The 18,877-nt window shown below is 36.2% G+C and overlaps 1 protein-coding gene across 1 annotated transcript in view; it reads right to left on the bottom strand.

Moving 5' to 3' along the window:
- LOC126253286 (PAN2-PAN3 deadenylation complex catalytic subunit PAN2) overlaps nucleotides 1-18,877 on the bottom strand; it is a 318,390-nt gene that overhangs the window by 241,288 nt on the left and 58,225 nt on the right. The window contains exon 8 of the mRNA XM_049954511.1: nucleotides 4,925-5,021. Within this exon, the coding sequence (XP_049810468.1) occupies nucleotides 4,925-5,021 (97 nt within the window). The remainder of the gene's footprint in view (nucleotides 1-4,924; nucleotides 5,022-18,877) is intronic.

Raw genomic sequence — 18,877 nt, 5'->3', positions numbered from 1 at the left:
CAAATAAAGTGTGAAAGAAAATTAAGAATGTTGTGGCTACAGAGGTTCTATGGATTGACAAGCTGTTAGTATTACTAAGAAATACTGTTGGGGTGGGGTGGGAGGGGGAGAGGGGGGGACGGACAGAGAGAGAGAGAGAGAGAGAGAGAGAGAGAGAGAGAGAGAGAGAGAGAGAGCGCATGCAAGCATCAAATAGGACAGAAAATGAAAATGAAGGGCAAATGCACAAAATCTGTTCATTAAGGGTTTTATTTTTAAGAGAAAATGCTTCAGCCTGCATGTGTTTTTAACAAATCCAGTAGGCCAGGATGTAATGTGATGCACCACTTAATAATCAGACAAAAAAGTCCTGAAGCAGTTCAACAAACAAGAAGTAACCTACAAATCCCATCCATCTATCAAAGGAAATTATGATGATGAAATATCCCTCTTTAAGTAAGAAAGTGTAGAGAATCCTCAAAACATTCTTACACATGATAGCAATTAAATCAACCGTGCTCATCATTTTTTGAGACAGTTTCATCCAAATTAAATTACTTTCTGCAAGAATAATATTATAAATTACCATAGACACTAAACACAGTCTTAAGAAAATGTAGCATTAAAAGTAGTAGTAGTAGTAGTAGTAGTAGTAGTAACTGTAGTGAGATTGAGTGAAGAGAGGATCCATCAACATTTTATGGTTAACATTCAAAGATAAATTATGTAAAAAGAGATGTTTCAAAACTTTAAACAATAACCATTTCTTCAGCTTTAACTCAATACTAGAAATATGCATTCTCCAACTGTCAAAATGACAATCTGGTTTCACCTTTAGATTTTTATATTATTATGAATACTTAGCAAGTAACTGTTCTGAATATGTATCTCTTGTTTACTTAAATTTTTTACAGATATTTACACCTTTTGTGATTGTGTTCACTGCACTGTCACCAGTATAGCAATCTCTGGTATCAGATTTTGATAAGCAAAGTTTAAATATGAATGAATAGCAATTTAGACTGGACTAATCAACAGTCAGAAATAAGTCAAGCAATTTACCAAATAAAAATAATAGATTGCTATAGCAACTTGCATTGACTCAGTTTCATGGATGGGATACAAAGTAGTCACAACAACTTGTCTAATTCTGTTAACTTGCTTGGTATGCAAATGAGTATTCACCACAGTTATTTTTCCTCACTCTTAACATACAAAAGTGATTTACCTATTATGTATCTGTAATTATGTATGACCTGAGATTATTCAGCTGCTGAAGACTCAATATCTGACAAATTAAAATTCGACAAAAACATCATCAAAATGTTAATTTTACAGCAGTGCTATTACATGAATGTCGAATCAAATTTATCATAAGATACCAACTGAAAATATTAAGCTCTATCCCAGTTGATGGCCAAAGAACAAAAACTAGTATTTGAATATCTAACAAAAGTAGTTTCTGGTAGTTGAATCCTATGATGCAGCTGACTTTTGCTTTGATGAAATACATCGTGTGATTCAACTGATATGATGGAAGGAAGTGTTACAAAATTATTTCATTGGTTCATGCCACAGATGTAACAACAGTCCTTTCACTACTACACCTTGTATATCTGCTAAATTAAGGATAGGGTAACATGAAAGCAAGATGAAAAATATGTAAGACATACTTCATAGTCTTTATTGATCTTATAACAAAGTCTTTGCTACACTCACTGAAGCAGTGATTTTTAAAGCCTTTAAAGAAGCTGGTAGTACAATATTCTTCAGTACAGTAATGATAAATAAGACACACAGCACTACAACACTGGTTATGAAACTTCGGGGGTAAAAATGTAAATCAGATCTAATATATGCAGAATATAAGTTACAGAACAGCCCTTAAATATATACAAATTTACATAGTGAGATAAGTGTGATATTAAAGTAGAAGTATGAAAACGTTTATGAAATAAAATATGATTAAAAGCTAACTGGGTTTCATATTTTTTTACATTATAATCTGAGCAGCCCAAATTTTTGTCACGAATGTGAATACTATACTTTTATTTGGAAAGTATGATGTAGCACCACCACTCAAAATAATAGAATGAATTCTATTTCCAAGCAAATAGGGATCAATTGTTCTCAGGAATATTAACGAACAGATTTGAGAAACCCAGTCTTTGACAAACAAAGGAACAAATACTGAAATAAGTATTTTCAATTTCATAATAAAATTTGGTTTAGTTAGACTTTCCACAAAACCCTGCACTTCATATTGCACTGCCATTTTATCTTCTTTACACAGACTTGAATTCTCAATGTTTTTATAACGAACATTTCATACTGGTCACTATTCTAAACATTTACCAAAATGATTACTCAGTCTTTTTCTTGCATTTCCTTCTTATGGGTGTTTCAGTACACTTATCACCACCGACAAGATACCAAATTGTAGAAAAAGTAACAGGCCTTCATGGAATAGACTTAATATTTTCAGCAACCTAAGCTTCAGTTACATGTGTAATAAACAACACAAATAATATTGGTAATGCTTGCACTTTATAGCAATTTGAAAATGACAGTTGCAATGTAGCACATAACAGCCAAGGCTCCAGTTCAGGTTTGGTTTGTTGAGAGTGCTTGCTCTGATTATAATTTTAAATATTTCCCATTTCCTCCATCACTGTGATTAGGAAAACTGACCTCATTAAGAAGATATTTGGGGCTAACAATGACTACCCCTGAAATACTCTAACATACATTAACATTTTTCTCTTCAACCAGACAGATAAGAAAGGTAATTAATGAACAGGATTTCATACCCACTCACAATAATCAAGATGTCAGGCTTTCTACCCCCCCCCCCCCGCCCCCCCCCCCCCCCCACCACACACACACACACACACACACACACACACACACACACACACACACACACACACACACACACACAGAGAGAGAGAGAGAGAGAGAGAGAGAGAGAGAGAGAGAGAGAGAGAGAGAGAGAGGGGGGGGGGGGTGCACTACCTCCACGAATCGGTTCCATGACACTGAAAGGGGGGGGGGGGGGAATCATGCCTTTAATAACACAAACCACTCACACAGTGCAATACTTACAATGTCAATCATAATTTTGAAACAAAGTGACTTAACCTTCATTGGATAATACTGTCTTTGGTATAGAACAAACCTGAACCGCCTCACAAAAAATAAACAAACAGTATAAATTACAAAGGAATATGCTTTTTACTGTTGCTTGACCAATTATTAAACCAATATCGTCATGCAGCATAAGTCAGTTGAAGTTCAAGTATAGGTGGACATGAGAGACAACATTAAAATGGTGGCCTTTCTTAACAGTTCAAATTAGCTTGTCTGGAGAAAAGCAGCGGCAAAACAGGAGACACAAATCAATGAAAATAACTCAAATACGAAGTTACGTACTCATTGCAGTAGGAATTGCTATAAGTAAATATAAATCCAAAATGTTGTTTCCTTGTTTTCTTCTTAGTAGGCCTCTTGCATAAAAATTAAACTCTCGTGCACACTGATAATCAATGCAATACAAATCAAACAGGAATTAGTAAATTGCCAATCAACAGTGAAATAATTAGGGCAGTGTTCTCATTCTAGTCAGCTGCTCAATTTAAACAACTTGAAAACTAAAAGACAACCAATGATCAAACCTATCCATAATTATGTTAATGACAATGAAGAATATTGATAGAAGCAATTGGACTAAGTGGATCACAAAGTTATGTATACATATCTTGGAAGAGACAGGGGGGAAGTGTCTTATAAGTTGTAAGTGTGGAGTCCTGGAAAGTAATAATTACAGCAAACAATATTGTAGTTTTAATACAGTCACTCACAGACAGGGACAGAGAAAGATATTCATTCCCACACAATCACCATCATTCGAAAAGAAAAAGAACACACCCCATACAGCATTATGAATATATGAAAACCAGAATTTCAAATGTGTAGGGGATATTGTCAGTCTCAATCAGTAAATTTGTGAACTCCTGGCAAGATAGCTGCCAAAACCAGTTACTTAATATGAAGAATCTTCTCAGTGTCAGTCAATAAAGATTCAAAAAAGTTAGCAAAGGGACTCAAGAAAGATTCTTACACCCAATGCTCAGCAGTCCGTTATACACTGTCAGCACCTGAGTGGCAAAATGTTTTGCTCTAACTCTAACACAATAATATACAATAACAATAGAAATATTTTATGACTAATTTCACAGCATACTATACCACTCTGCTGCTGCAGTGGCCAGTAAAGACAAGGACTAAATAACATATTCAATCCCTAAATATGATATATCACAGACCATGAGAGATTATTGTGAGTAAGTCACTAATACTTTAAAGTGATAAATATTTCAATCACCTGTTTTACAGGTCAAAATTTGTACAGCCCAAGAGCACATTAACCTTAGAGTAATGTATCACATAATATAGGAATATGTTCTCTTGCAAGAGCTTAAACTAATAAAATAATTATAGGGTGATGCTGTGCGCGAAAAAAAGAAAAGAAAAGAAAAGAAAACTCCTTTTCAAACACGCTTAACGTATAACTAGCAAATGGATAATGGCAATTCTCAAAATTTGTTTTTGTGCATCAAAACTTACCATTTCACAAGATACGTAAGTATTCACACATATACAACTTAAGTTTAAGACATGTTGCACCAGAGATGTCTAACAAGTCGATCTGTATAGCAAGAACACCGAAAGTGAAAGAAAAGAATTACCCCAATCACCATGGTGAAATTAAGTATAAAAATTGTACTATTTCGATATTTCTCAAATGAAATAATACAAATAATTTAGAAATGAGACTAAAATGAAATGATCATTATTACAGATGACATCTAATATTTATATACATTTGAATGAATTGAAGCTATGTAACATTATATGTACGATTTTTCAAAATCTGTAGTCTCACTTGATTTCTTCGACTGCTCATCGGATTAGGAGCATAGCCGATGGTCCCCTGCATCTTCATTGTCCGCAATATTTCGGGGTTGATTGGTGGTGTTCGCCTAAAACAGAAGTATTTACTACCTGTATGCTTTTACTACGTACATATTACGAAAGAAATGAACATAAATTTTCAATAGTAAACAAAGTTTCATTTTTAATGTTATTCACAGAATAATGAAAATATTTTCTAGTAATGTTGAATAGCAATAGTTTTGTAACAGAAAAGCCAAATACCTACACTTTATACATGTCAACTAAAAAAATAAGTAAGTGTACATTTCCTTCTCATCCTATCTCATTATGTCCCATGACCTAAGTAAGCTGAGAGCTGGGGTACGCGTCATTCAGCAGCATTTTTTATGCTCTTTTTGGTGATATACAACACAATGTAGGTTCTAACTAAGAAATTTCAACAAAATACAAATGGAAATTTAGAAATAATTTTTTTCCAGAAGTACCTAATTTTAAATTTTCAATATATTTCCATAAATACTTAGTACCGTTATATAGCAAATGCCAAAATATAAATATGGGATGATTCTTGTTTTTTCCACTAATAGCCCCATTATGACCAAACCACCTTTTAACAAATAGGAGTTTAATTAAAATATACAGAAAAGCAACTACAAAATATCAGAAATATAAAAATATCTTCTTTAAACGAAACCAATTAGCATCACCTATAATTAAATTAAGTTGATTACTTAATTTAAATTTATACATTTTAAAGTAAATAGCTGATTAATTGGTAAAACAAAAATATTGAACAGGGGACCCACAACTGCAAATTTAAATAAGGTATGAAAAAAGTATTGCTGTAATAATTCTGGTTCATGACACTTTGACAAGAACTTTTAAATACAAAAATTAAATACATGATACCTGTTTCTGAATAGCAGGTATCTGTATACAGCCAAATCCAACACAATAGGTACTAACAATTTTAAACGTATCACTAACCTGAGGAAAAGATTAAGTTTTGAGTTGAAAGTAGTTTCCCAAAAAATTAATCTACGAAAAAACTCTCTCTGACCTTCAAGGATTACATATTAAAAGGCTGATTAAATTTTAAAAAGACCAATTGGGTTTCACTTACAACAGAAGTGTATGTTATCCTAGTCTAAGGAAATGGATTTACTTTTCTGACAACATCCCCAACTGACACCCACAGGACACCTGCATATATAGGTAAGAGAATAGATGTAGCTAGTCTACATGGATGAAGGAAAGTTATTTTCACTTTATCAGGTTCTTCACTTTTTTCTAAAATGTACCCAAGCCATCAGTTTTTGTCTTACACAGTGGTGACATATCCTGATCTGTCATGTAACTTAGGTCTGTCCGGTAATATAGTTGCCTCCCTCTCCCAACATTGTACAGCATATGAAAAATATTTCACTAGTAACTTTGATGTAGTGTTGAGAATGAATTAAAAATGAATGAATGGAACTGTTGTGTTCCTTTGACTGCTTCTTCAATCTGTATTTTTAAGAACACTTCTAAGCAGTGTACTCTTCTTGAGTAAAATAGCAAAATCCATTTTTGTTATGTTATCTGCTGCCTAATCAAATAGATCTTATGGGGTTTGGGCCTGGTTGCAGTACGCCCTTCACAAACTTGCAAAGGCTGCCCAGTCTCTTAATGGAACTCCCTACTCCACTGCTTTGTGTGCTACAGCTAAAAAGAGCAACTATTTATTTTTTTAATCATTTTCATGAAGGCAAAGGCTCAAAAAATTTGTCTTATTTTTGTATTGGGCAGCAGAACTGTTTGAAAAAATAGTAAATATTTTTTGGAAGCTTTTGAAATTTGTTAGATATGAAATCAGCTTCTTTTGAAAGCTGTAAACAGCTACTGTATTGCACTCCAGGCAATCATAAATAATGACAAAGCTCACATGCACAATTTTGTCGAGTTCCTCAACCTTTACATAAAAATGGAATAGAGATATACAAAAACAACATTTCACATGTCTTCACTGTTCATAAAAACAAAAAATTGCAAGTTTGTCAATAATAATTTAGACTTTCTGAATTTGTGTTCCCGATTGCAGCATACACCAGTGCCTACCAAAACACATCCACTTGCATTGATGCGCACATGCATCTGTCGTGGCATACTGTATCAGATCAAGGTACTGTTGGTCCAGATTGTCCCTCTCCTAACAGTGATTCGATGTAGACATATCTGTTTTGTGTGTCAGCTCATTCACAATCAACCCTCTTCAATATATTACAGGCATGTTCGATAGGGTTCAAGTCTGGAGAACGTATTGGCCATTCTAATCTAGTGATTTTATTACCATGAAGGAATGCATTCACAAGATGTGCACGATGAGTGCGAGAATTGTCATTCATTAAGACTAATTCCTCTTCGAAATGCTGCTGATATGGTTGCACTATACATTGGTGGATGTCATCCCTCATAGACATTTTGATTTCCTTCAATGATCACCAGTGGTATATACTAGTCCCACAAAATGTTACCCCCAAAACCTGAGGGAACCACCACCTTGCTGCATTCGCTGGACAGTGTGTCAAAAACGTTCAGGCTGACCTGAGTGCCTCATAAAACATCTCTGACTATTGGTTGAAGGCATATGTGAGTCATGTGTGAGTAGAACTTTATGCCAATTCTGACAAGTCCACTCTGCAGGTTGTTGGGCCCATCTGTACCGCAGTGTATGGTGTCTAGGTGACATAAGAGGGACCTTGCCATGGACATTAGGAGTTAGGTTGCACATAATGCAGCCTATTTCATACAGTCCCAGTCTAAACACTGATGTCCTCAGGCTGCACAAAAATTATTATTCAGCATGGTGGCATTCCTCTCAGTGTTCCTTTGGTCTAAAATCCATAAGCAGTGGTAATCAGCTGCAGTAGTAGCTTATGATGGTTGGAGCGAGGCAAGTAATCGGCAGTTCCTGTACCCTGTACCTCATCCTTGTCCAAATGAAGTACCTTTGGTTCACACCAAAACATCTGGAAACTTCCCTTGAGAGCCCTTTTTGACAAGGTTAACAATACGGATATAATCAAACTTCAGAATTGACCTTCTGGGCATAGTGGAACTGTAGACAACACAAGTAGTGTACTTCTTCCTGGTATTATGATTGGAACTGATCGGCTGTCTTACCCACTCTGTCAACGAAGTACTGCACATGTATGTTTGTTGAACTCCTATGCAGATTGAGTGACATCTATGAACAATCTAAGGGTCTGAGTTATTGATGCAACATATGAATTCAAAATCAGTCCTCAGAAGACCTTGGAACCAAGGTGATACAATGCTTTTTTTGTGTGTTGTATAATGAAAGGATGTATAGTAATTTGTTGGCTTGTCCAGTGGTAAGTCTGAGTTTCATCCTGTGAATCTGTGAAAAATCACATGTAACATCAAATTCAGATTCATTAACATTTTCTCTTGTTGAGTTAAGGAATGCTCTATTGCTTGGCAATGACATGCCATACCATAAAGGACATCTTAGTACAGAATAAGTCTATAAATTATTCTGACATTCTGTACATTTTCTAGGTTACAGTGGTCAACTGACATCCACTGGTGGAATTTCTAACTAAACTTTCATTGAGACTGTCTTGTAAAATTTTACACATTACACTTTCTCATGTGCAGTACTTACAGTTGTTACAATCAAATGATTATGTGTTGCAAAGCATTTTTGCAATGCACTGCTTGTAATTGTTGAAGTTGCCATTTATTATTGATTTTATTGTGGCATTTTCTATCATTAATTTTATGTTTTGGCAAGTTGGGTGCACACAAAAGTAGTGTGTGTGCCACTGTCCAACTTGGTCTCGACTCATCAAATTTACAGCAACCTGTTTTTTTACGTTAGTAAACTTTCCTTTAGAACATTTGTAAGCTTATTTAAGGTTACACAACCTTAGGCATTTTTGATATTTTGTTTTACTTCCATTTGGTTCTGTAATAATCATCCTGCGATCTTTAATACATGGCACTGTCCATTTCCTATTTGTAAACAATTCCCTGGTTTTGGATTTGGATCATAGATAACCCTTCCTTCCAATTTTTTTTTCAATTATCTTCCTGATACTCAATTTTTCAGGTAAACTCTTAAAATATTTCAGTTTTTTGCCCTACTTGTAGAATTAAAAAAAACTGGTTGAGATTTTGGAGAATAGCTTTGTCAATATTGGTATCATTATTTGACAAATTTTCAGCATCAACAGAAAGTTGACATTTCATGCACTAAAAGATTTTTCCACTTTTGATTTGGCATAGTGTTGATATATTTTTTTCCTCATTATCAATTGGGGACTTGCCTAGTTCTTGAAGTAATGTGCTAAATGTTTTAACAATCACTGGAATTTTAGTGACGCCTGGGTCTTTGTGCAGAATGATTACCTTCGTTACAGGCGAATCTTCACCTTCAGCATTTTATCACCGGCTGTATTTTTCAACTTTGTTATATCCTTACTACATTTATCACAAATCATGGAGCCATTAGGTATTTGTGGAAGTAACTCAGGCATCCACACTATGACATTTCTCAGTTTTTTTTTTTTCTGCAGCTCAAAATTATTTGATTTCTTCAATGGATTATAACACTGTACAACCTATAAAAAGTGCAGTGCTGTAAAACACTCCAATTTACAGTTTTACTTGTAAATGAACTATTAAAAAATACCAAGTTCTACTAAAATGGATAAAAACTTGTCCAATACAGGATAATAAATGCTTTACACTAATATAATGGTGCTCTATAATGGCTTAGGAACACTAATATAAAAAGTTTCATTATCCACCTTGGAAGGAACCAATACGGAACACAACCCCCAACAAAGCTATAGTCACTGAATGATTGTGCATACAGTAAGTGCATGGCTCAAGGCAGATTGAGTTTGTTTCACCTTGTTCACAGCCAGCACGCATAGACAGGTACCAACTTGCTCAGCCTTCAAACACTGGCTCAAGTCTGTATAAATGGAATATGTATTTTGATTAATCTGTTTGGACCACAGCTATTATGTCAATACTTACAATTTTTTCATACTTTATTTAAATCTGTAGGCCCCTTGTGCATTATTTTTGTTTCACCAGTTACTATGCTATTGGTTTAAAATGTATAAAATTGAAGTAAGCAATCAATTCAATTATCAAATATGCTCATTGGTTTTGTTTTAAGAAGTTTATATTTCTGATATTTTTGTTACCTTCCTGTATGTTTTATTAAATTCCCATTTGTTAAAGGTAGATTTGGTCAAAATGAGTGTGGAATAATTTTTCTTCTAGCAACAAACCCATTATCATCCCATATTTACATTTTGCCGTGTGGTATACAACATGTACCAAGTATATTTGGAAATGTACTGAAAGTTTTAAATTATGTACTTTTGGAAAAAAATTAAAATTTTTATTGTATTTTGAAAAAATTCTTAATTAAAATATATGATGGGTTGTATATAACTGGAAAGAGCATAAGAAATGCTGAAAAATGACATTTCCCAGCTCTGAGCTCTATTAGAACACGTTTTGAGACATCTGAAAAAGTCTCGTCGTGCTTTTTTTTTGGCCAATGTTTGGAAAATTTACGTAGTCATATTTCAGAAACTGTTTGACGTAAAAAGAATTGAAATTTGGTATTTTTCTTAGTCTCAGCAGCCACTACGAGTACAACAGGACCTCAATTACCCAATATCCAATTAACCGAATCCACTGATTATTCTACCATGTACGTGTCTGACCATTCTTCTGTACTCCGCACTGAACAACATACCAGCATTATCAGTCAATTTTAGTTCTGTCATGACTGGTGTATAAAAATGTTCAGGGATATTCAGGAATAGTCACTGAGGAATGTAATAAATAAGAAGTGCAGGGAAGCTAAAGCCTAGTTTACAGAACGACACTGGGTTGCACGCAACTGTACTATCAGCCAGGGCGCATGTGCGACACTGATTTGCGCAACTCATTGGCAAAACTAAACATTTTTGGTTTGTTACAACTCTGGTGACACTAGTTGCATGAGTATTGAGGTTAGGTGTGTAGGTAGAGAGTAAATGAAGTGAAATATAAAGTGGTGAACGAAGGAAATTGTTCGTTTCCTGGGTATCATGCTATGTGCAAGTGTGTCTTACGATTTTAATGACATTGACTACCAAACCAAGCAGTGGTTTACTGCTGTGCTTGAGACTGTCATATTCAATCTACATATGGATTGGTAGACAAGACTTTAGCTGTAGAGCAAAATCCTAACAATTAAAATTATAGGAGTAAATACACAAACGATACATGCAAGCAAAACGTCTTACTGCCAAAGCGATAAGGAATACCACTGAATCCATGATAAGAAAATTGCAGCAGTGCATTGATACCAATGGTCATCACTTCGAATACGTTCTGTAAATGGACATTCGTGCCACCTTTGTGACCTTCATTTACCTTACTGTTACATTTACAAAAACAAAGCTGACCTTCATATCTACGACGTGACCCTATCAAAAGTCATATTATGGCCCCTGTTTTCCCATATGTTTGTCCCACAAACTTTTCAGCTACTGTCATACTTTCAGAGTTATTCTAGATGGCAATAGTTAGTGACTCACCCTGTATAACCAGACATTGAATTCAACATCCCTTAGTGCATCTGCAAACTGCATCATTGAACAAAATATGAGATACACCATGTTCTTGTTTGACACAATTGTACCAAAAAAACTTCACATGTAAGTGTAAGAAATTTAACTCCAGATTTTGTGCGTGTTAGTATGTGCAAGTTTATGGTAGATGCTTTACTGTAGTTGTCTGCTTCTTTGAAGTTTACAAAAAAAACAAGAAAATGATTGAAGAAAGAGCGAGACAGGGCTGTAGCCTTATCCCCAATGTTATTCAATCTTTACATTCAGCAAACAGTAAAAGAAACCAAAGAAAAATTTGAATTAGCAATTAAAGGTCAGGAAGAAGAAATAAAAACTGAGGTTTGTCGATAACATTGTAAATAGGTCAGACAGCAAAGGACTTGGCAGAGCAGTTTAACGGAATGGACAGGTTCTTCAGAGGAGGATATAAGATGAACATCAATAAAAGCAAAACAAGGATAACATAGTTTAGCTGAATTAATTCAAATGATGATAAAGGAATCAGGATAGGAAACAAGGAAAAAACTATCATAACAAAATTACTCAATACATATGTTTCAGTCAACATCCTACTAAGTCTTTCAGATTTTCCCATGTCTCAAAATTTCATGGCTAATACATGTACAACTAATTTCCTTGAGACTTCAATGTTTCAGAGAAACTACCATAATGAACATACCCAATTAGACTATATCAAAACCTCAGCATTAATTTTTGCTTCAAACAGGGTGATTTAGCACTCTTCGTGGTAACAGGCAGGAGCTGCAGTACGTCACATGTAAATTCTTATAATGTTGAGATTATTTTAGAAAATGCACCAATAGCCTAAAATGAAGAAGATATATGATAATTAACAAAGTTTGTGTGCTCTGCGCCACAGTGCAGAAGTATTCTGATTATGCCGTATTAGTTAGAGGTAACTTTAACCTACGAAGTATAGACCAGAATTTCCCTGGAAACATTGCAGGCAATACGCTTAATAATCCTGTAGCAATAAAACATAAATGAGAAAATAACACCAAAATATAACTTCAGTTGCAAATAAAATGCCACATTTACAACAAAACACAGTGCACACAAAAGTGTCTGCCAACAGCAAGATGTGTCTAAGGCTTTAGGATGAAGGCTTGCAATACTTTGTAACAGAAAACTGCTTTTGATGAGCATGATGTCACAACTGTTCACATTTCTAACAGGTCACCGGAAAATACTAAAAATGGTGGTGTGAGATACTTTCAAAGTAAATTTTTCTTTCACACAAGATGAATTGTTGCATGTGAGAATGTCTGGCAGAGGGAGGGGGCGGAAGAATGCACGGATTATTTGACTCTCATTAAAAACTTAACACTGAGGATGAGCCAATCATAAATACTTCAGGACCAGAAGACCAGCCATTTATGCCATTACTTTAAAGTTCTACTGGCACAATTGTCTTTAATGAATCAAAGTGTAACACATGCTATAAAGACCAATATTATACGTGAAAGCTTAGCTTTTCTTGTACCTATACTGTACATAGCTTAATTTAAACCACAAACTTTTCCTATTTGCATGTTTGTGCTACTTAATATTGAGTTTCTACTGACTGACTACGCCACCTGTCTTATGCTCTGAATATCTGCTGTCTTTAGCTGGTGATATCATTTGACATGACAAATGATGGACCGACAGAAGCGCATTGTGTAGCATAATCAAGATTTCAGTGTTTCAGAATCTACTGGCCTGTATTTGGTGGAATTTGAGTTTATGCTATGATAGTCTGAAAATATCATGTTGTACCTGTTGCTGCACATCAACGGTCTTTCCAAAACGCATTGTTTTTGTTGGGTTTAGTTTCCTAAAGTGCTAGAAAGTTCTACTTCTTTGTATAAAACCTTTACCATTCAAAGGATTGGTAAGTTTTACAACTCCGAGGGAAAGTATACTGTCACTTAAAATGGGAAAAAATGTACTTTCACCCACAGAAAAAGTATATTTTTAACAGACAAAAATGTGAGAATTTTTTTCTTGTCCACATACACATCCTGTTTTATCAAAGTCATCCTACACCTTCATACAAATCACACTGACAACACTTTAAAGTACATTAAAATATCAAAGATTTGCAGATTTGACTGACTGACTGACTGACTGACACACACACACACACACACACACACACACACACACACACACACACACACACACGATACACCTAAAATTTTTCCAGAGAAGGAACAGCATTTTCTACCCTCTTTAAAAATTTCTTCTCTGGTGTGCATGTCGCAAATGCCAGGAAGATCAAGAAACTCTTCATACACTTCATAATTTTTTTATCCCTTGAATAAAATTTAACACCAACACAGCATATGAAATAACAGTTGACTCATCCAAAGCCAAAGAGAGCCACTCTAAAGAGGGAAGCTATGAGATCTGACGACAAGAACTTGCAATAGACTTTGACAAGTGAACAAGCACGTAAAGGAAACAGTAAGAGCGAAATACGGTTTTTCCACTATCACTTGCAACCATCTGATGAGGACATGTAATGTGGGGGTCTGCTCGCAACACACAGGTAGGCCAAAGCCCATATCCAACCTTTTATACTGGAAACGGCTTACCTAAAGAAAGATTAGAAGTATGATAATGGTAACAGTGATGGCGCCGCAACTTACGTTGCTAACAGTCATCTTGGTGGCCATTCTTAAATGCGCCATCTTGGATTCAGCTCATGAAGTTTAAATAAGAAAGAGGTCATGTGGCACATGATTTTGGGCTAGACTTTCCCAAACAATAAGGATATGTACTAATTTTTTATTTTTCACTGCCTGTAACCATTAACAACATGTGTGGTGGGTCATTTGGCGCACTTGCTCACAACTTGCAGACTAGGGCACGCAAAGGAGATGCCTGCTCACAATGTGTGTGGTGATAAAGTTTGTGATAAATGTGGTATGAACATCCTAAACAAGAGATGGAGTTCCGTAGGACGAGGACTACAGTTAAAATGTTTGCTGAACCACGTGCATCCCAACAGAAAATTGAGTACAAGACAACGAGCACTTTCATTCACTGGAAATACGTTCAGCCCTACATGGACAAACAGGCAATAAATCTGATGCGCATTGCAAGGACATGTGAGAAGCTGCATGCATGAAAGAGCATGCACATGTCATACGGTAGTGACATTTACTTGTGAAAGATGGTGTTTGGTTGTGAGGTTACTGAAATTGCAAGTAATCCCATGCTGTGATACAAATATCAATGACAAAGCTGACACAGAAGAACCCACCAGATGACATAGCTCCAATGTACACTGACAGGCATATTGCATGGGAGTTGTCGAACTTGTCGGACCAACTTTCTGAAAGGGATGCTATCATGTTGGAAGGCCAGACATTGTGTGATAGAGTGCTGGACAACAGGAACATCGTCTGATAGTGATACTACACAGTTGCTGCTGCAAAACGTGTTCCTATGAACCATCCACAAGATGGTGCTGTATTAATGCAAGTAACTTCTCTACTATCTGGAGAAGTCACTTCTATACATTTAGTATCGACAGAAGTCATCTGAACAATACATAAAGCACAGCATGCGCATCAACTACAACCACGGCAATGAAATTACCTGGCACTTGCCCCTAAGCGCTAACAGAAATTGTTGAGTGGAGTCCACCCCCGTTCTCCTGAACTAAAGATTATCTCTGTATCACCATCTAGTCCTGAAACGAAAATTTACACAAAATTCAACACTACTGTATGATGAACTACATTCTGTTCAACTATTCTTTAACAGTACCAGCAATGACTGCAGGGAACAAAGATAGAACGACTACCGCTAATGCGTGGTGAGAAATTCTGTGGTGGGAAGATATTCTGCAGTGCCAATATAATAAGAGTTTGTGCTACGCTGTGACCACTTGCTGTGATGTTAATGACACACAGAAGTAACAAGGTTTTGTGAAAGCATGTTGTAACAACTTTCACTAGCAGTATTTATTTGTAGCAATGGATATGAAATGAAATTAAGATCACTGCTCAAGGTCAAACCACAAGCAGTTCACTAGATTATGACTACTGCAGTGCCACTCAGTGTCAGCCCATAGAGATTGGCAGCAATGGTGTCGCAAAAACTTCTGAATCGTATAAAGGAGTTGCGAGCAGTACTAGGGCATCAAGCCTCAAGAAAACAGACTATGGCTAGGTCTTGGCCCTTTGAAGTTTGTGGAAGAGCCAGAGTGGCCCTCAGGCTAAAACTTTTCGAGCCTCTTGAGCTACAAGACAAAGTTAGCACACAAAAAAATGCTCACAAATACAAGACATGAACCATGAACACACATTAGAGGACTAATTATAGTGGGAAAATTACTTCACTGCATTTAATACATTTCCATGTATCTCAGTACTGCTGTAACTTTTCATGGTCGGGAGTGGTCATTAAAAAATCACTATCACATGCTATTTGCAACTGAATCTAGTCACTGTCAGCTACATAATAAACAGCAGTGCATCCCTTTTGTAATGTTCATTTTCAAAAATCACAACCAAACAATAATCAAAAACAGGAACCCTGAGAGTCACCTACAGGTGATGACATTTATGAGTGAACAAACTTTAATACTTGAAAACAGAATTAGTTTATGTAAATAAACCAATTTTTGCTGTGTCAGTGCTGTTAACTGATATGATAATTGCTATAGATAACAGTGTATAGAGAACTGTGAACACTTTATTGCTGCGTCTCTTGACCTATAAAAAGTATCTGGACGTGCCACACCCACCACTGCTTAGAACTGTGCACAGGCAACAAGGAACGCTGTAATTTAACAAAACCATAGTTGTGAAGGAGGGAAGAAATATATGCTATATGAAAATCTCTGAATTTCAAGTTTGAGACTCCTAAAATGATAGGACAATTATGTTTCCTGAAGTACAGTGTATAATTAACATGGAAGCCATTGTATCATTTTATGCTGTCTGTTCTGTGATAATTACTTATGGTGAGTTTCCTCATGACCGTCTTCTAAAAACTAAACAGCGCATGCACGCAAACGCACAAAGGATAAAACTTAAACGGATGTCTTAATTATGTGAACTTAAACCAGGCTGCAGACAGTACTTTCAAAACAAGCCAATACTTCCAAACTTAACAGCATACTCAGAAATTATTTGATGTGTGCGCATTATCTGCAAGGAATGCCCATACTTGAAAATCGGGAACAAGTAAATTGACAGATAAGAGAAATTTTAGGTTATGTTGCCCACCTGGAGAAACTGTGAAAATACTGTAGCAGGACTTCTTTACTGTTATGGTGGCATGATCTCTTAATGAATTCAATTACTTTCCAACACTTAATTATGTGCGACAAAGGGTCTTGAAATCAAAGAGTTTACTTGTGGTAGGATGCTGCTGTTATGTATATACATGAATGATTTGACAGACAGGGTGGGCAGCAATCTGCAGTTGTTTGATGATTATGCCATGGTGTACGGTAAGGTGTCTTAAGTTGAGTAACTGTAATAGGAAGATACAAGATGACTTAGACAAAATTTCCAGCTGGTGTGATTAATGGCAGCTAGCCCTAAATGTGGAAAAATTTAAGTTAATGCAGATGAATAGGAAGATCAAACCTGTAATAGTCAGATAAACTATTACTAGTGTCCTGATAGACACAGTCAAATCGTTTAAATATATGGGCATAATGTTGCAGAGTAATACGAGGTGACATGAGCATGTCGGCTTCAGCTTATTGGGAGAATTTTAGGAAAGAGTGGTTCAACCGTAAAGGAGACCACATACAGGATGCTGGTGTACCCTATTCTTGAGTACTGCTCGAGTGTCTGGGATCCATATGAGGTCGGACTGAAGGAAGACACCGAGGCAGTTCAGAGGCAGACTGCTAGATTTGTGTATGATTAAATGATGATGGCGTCCTCTTGGGTAAAATATTCCGGAGGTAAAATAGTCCCCCATTCGGAACTCCGGGCGGGGACTACTCAAGAGGATGTCGTTATCAGGAGAAAGAAAACTGGCATTCTACAGATCGGAGCGAGGAATGTCAGATCCCTTAATCGGGCAGGTAGGTTAGAAAATTTAAAAAGGGAAAAACAGGGAGCGAAAGGCTATTTACAATTTGTACAGAAACCAGATGGCAGTTATAAGAGTCGAGGGAAATGAAAGGGAAGCAGCGGTTGGGAAGGGAGTAAGACAGGGTTGTAGCCGCTCTCTGATGTTATTCAATCTGTATATTGAGCAAGAAGTAAAGGAAACAAAAGAAAAATTTGGAGTAGGTATTAAAATCCATGGAGAAGAAATAAAAACTTTGAGGTTCGCCGATGACATTGTAATTCTGTCAGAGACAGCAAAGGACTTGGAAGAGCAGTTGAATGGAATGGATGGTGTCTTGAAGGGAGGATATAAGATGAACATCAACAAAAGCAAAACGAGGATAATGGAATGTAGTCGAATTAAGTCGGGTGATGCTGAGGGAATTAGATTAGGAAATGAGACACTTAAAGTAGTAAAGGAGTTTTGCTGTTTGGGGAGCAAAATAACCGATGATGGTCGAAGTAGAGAGGATATAAAATGTAGACTGGCAATGACAAGGAAAGCGTTTCTGAAGAAGAGAAATTTGTTAACATCGAGTATAGATTTAAGTGTCAGGAAGTCATTTCTGAAAGTATTTGTATGGAGTGTAGCCATGTATGGAAGTGAAACATGGACGGTAAATAGTTTGGACAAGAAGAGAATAGAAGCTTTCGAAATGTGGTGCTACAGAAGAATGCTGAAGATTAGATGGGTAGATCACATAACTAATGAGGAGGTACTGAATAGGATTGGGGAGAAGAGAAGTTTGTGGCACAACTTGACCAGAAGAAGGGATCGTTTGGTAAGACATGTTCTGATGCATCGAGGGATCACCAATTTAGTATTGGAGGGCATCGTGGAGGGTAAAAATCGTAGGGGGAGACCAAGAGATGAATACACTAAGCAGATTCAGAAGGATGTAGGTTGCAGTAGGTACTGGGAGATGAAGAAGCTTGCACAGGATAGAGTAGCATGGAGAGCTGCATCAAACCAGTCTCAGGACTGAAGACCACCACAACAACAACAACAACAACAAAAACAACAACAACAGATTTGTGCAACATGTAAGTTTTAGGGAGATGCTTCAGCAACACAAATGGGAATCCCTGGATGGAAGACTATATTCTTTTCAAGAAACACTATTGAGAAAATTTAGAGAACCAGATTTTGAAGCCGACTGCCAAATGATTCTATTGTTGCAAACATATGTTGCGTGTAAGGACCGT

This window comes from Schistocerca nitens, chromosome 4 (assembly GCF_023898315.1).
Source record: "Schistocerca nitens isolate TAMUIC-IGC-003100 chromosome 4, iqSchNite1.1, whole genome shotgun sequence".
Lineage (NCBI taxonomy): Eukaryota > Metazoa > Arthropoda > Insecta > Orthoptera > Acrididae > Schistocerca > Schistocerca nitens.
Note: the sequence above shows the minus strand (reverse complement) of the source record. Positions and strands in the feature narration are given on the sequence as shown.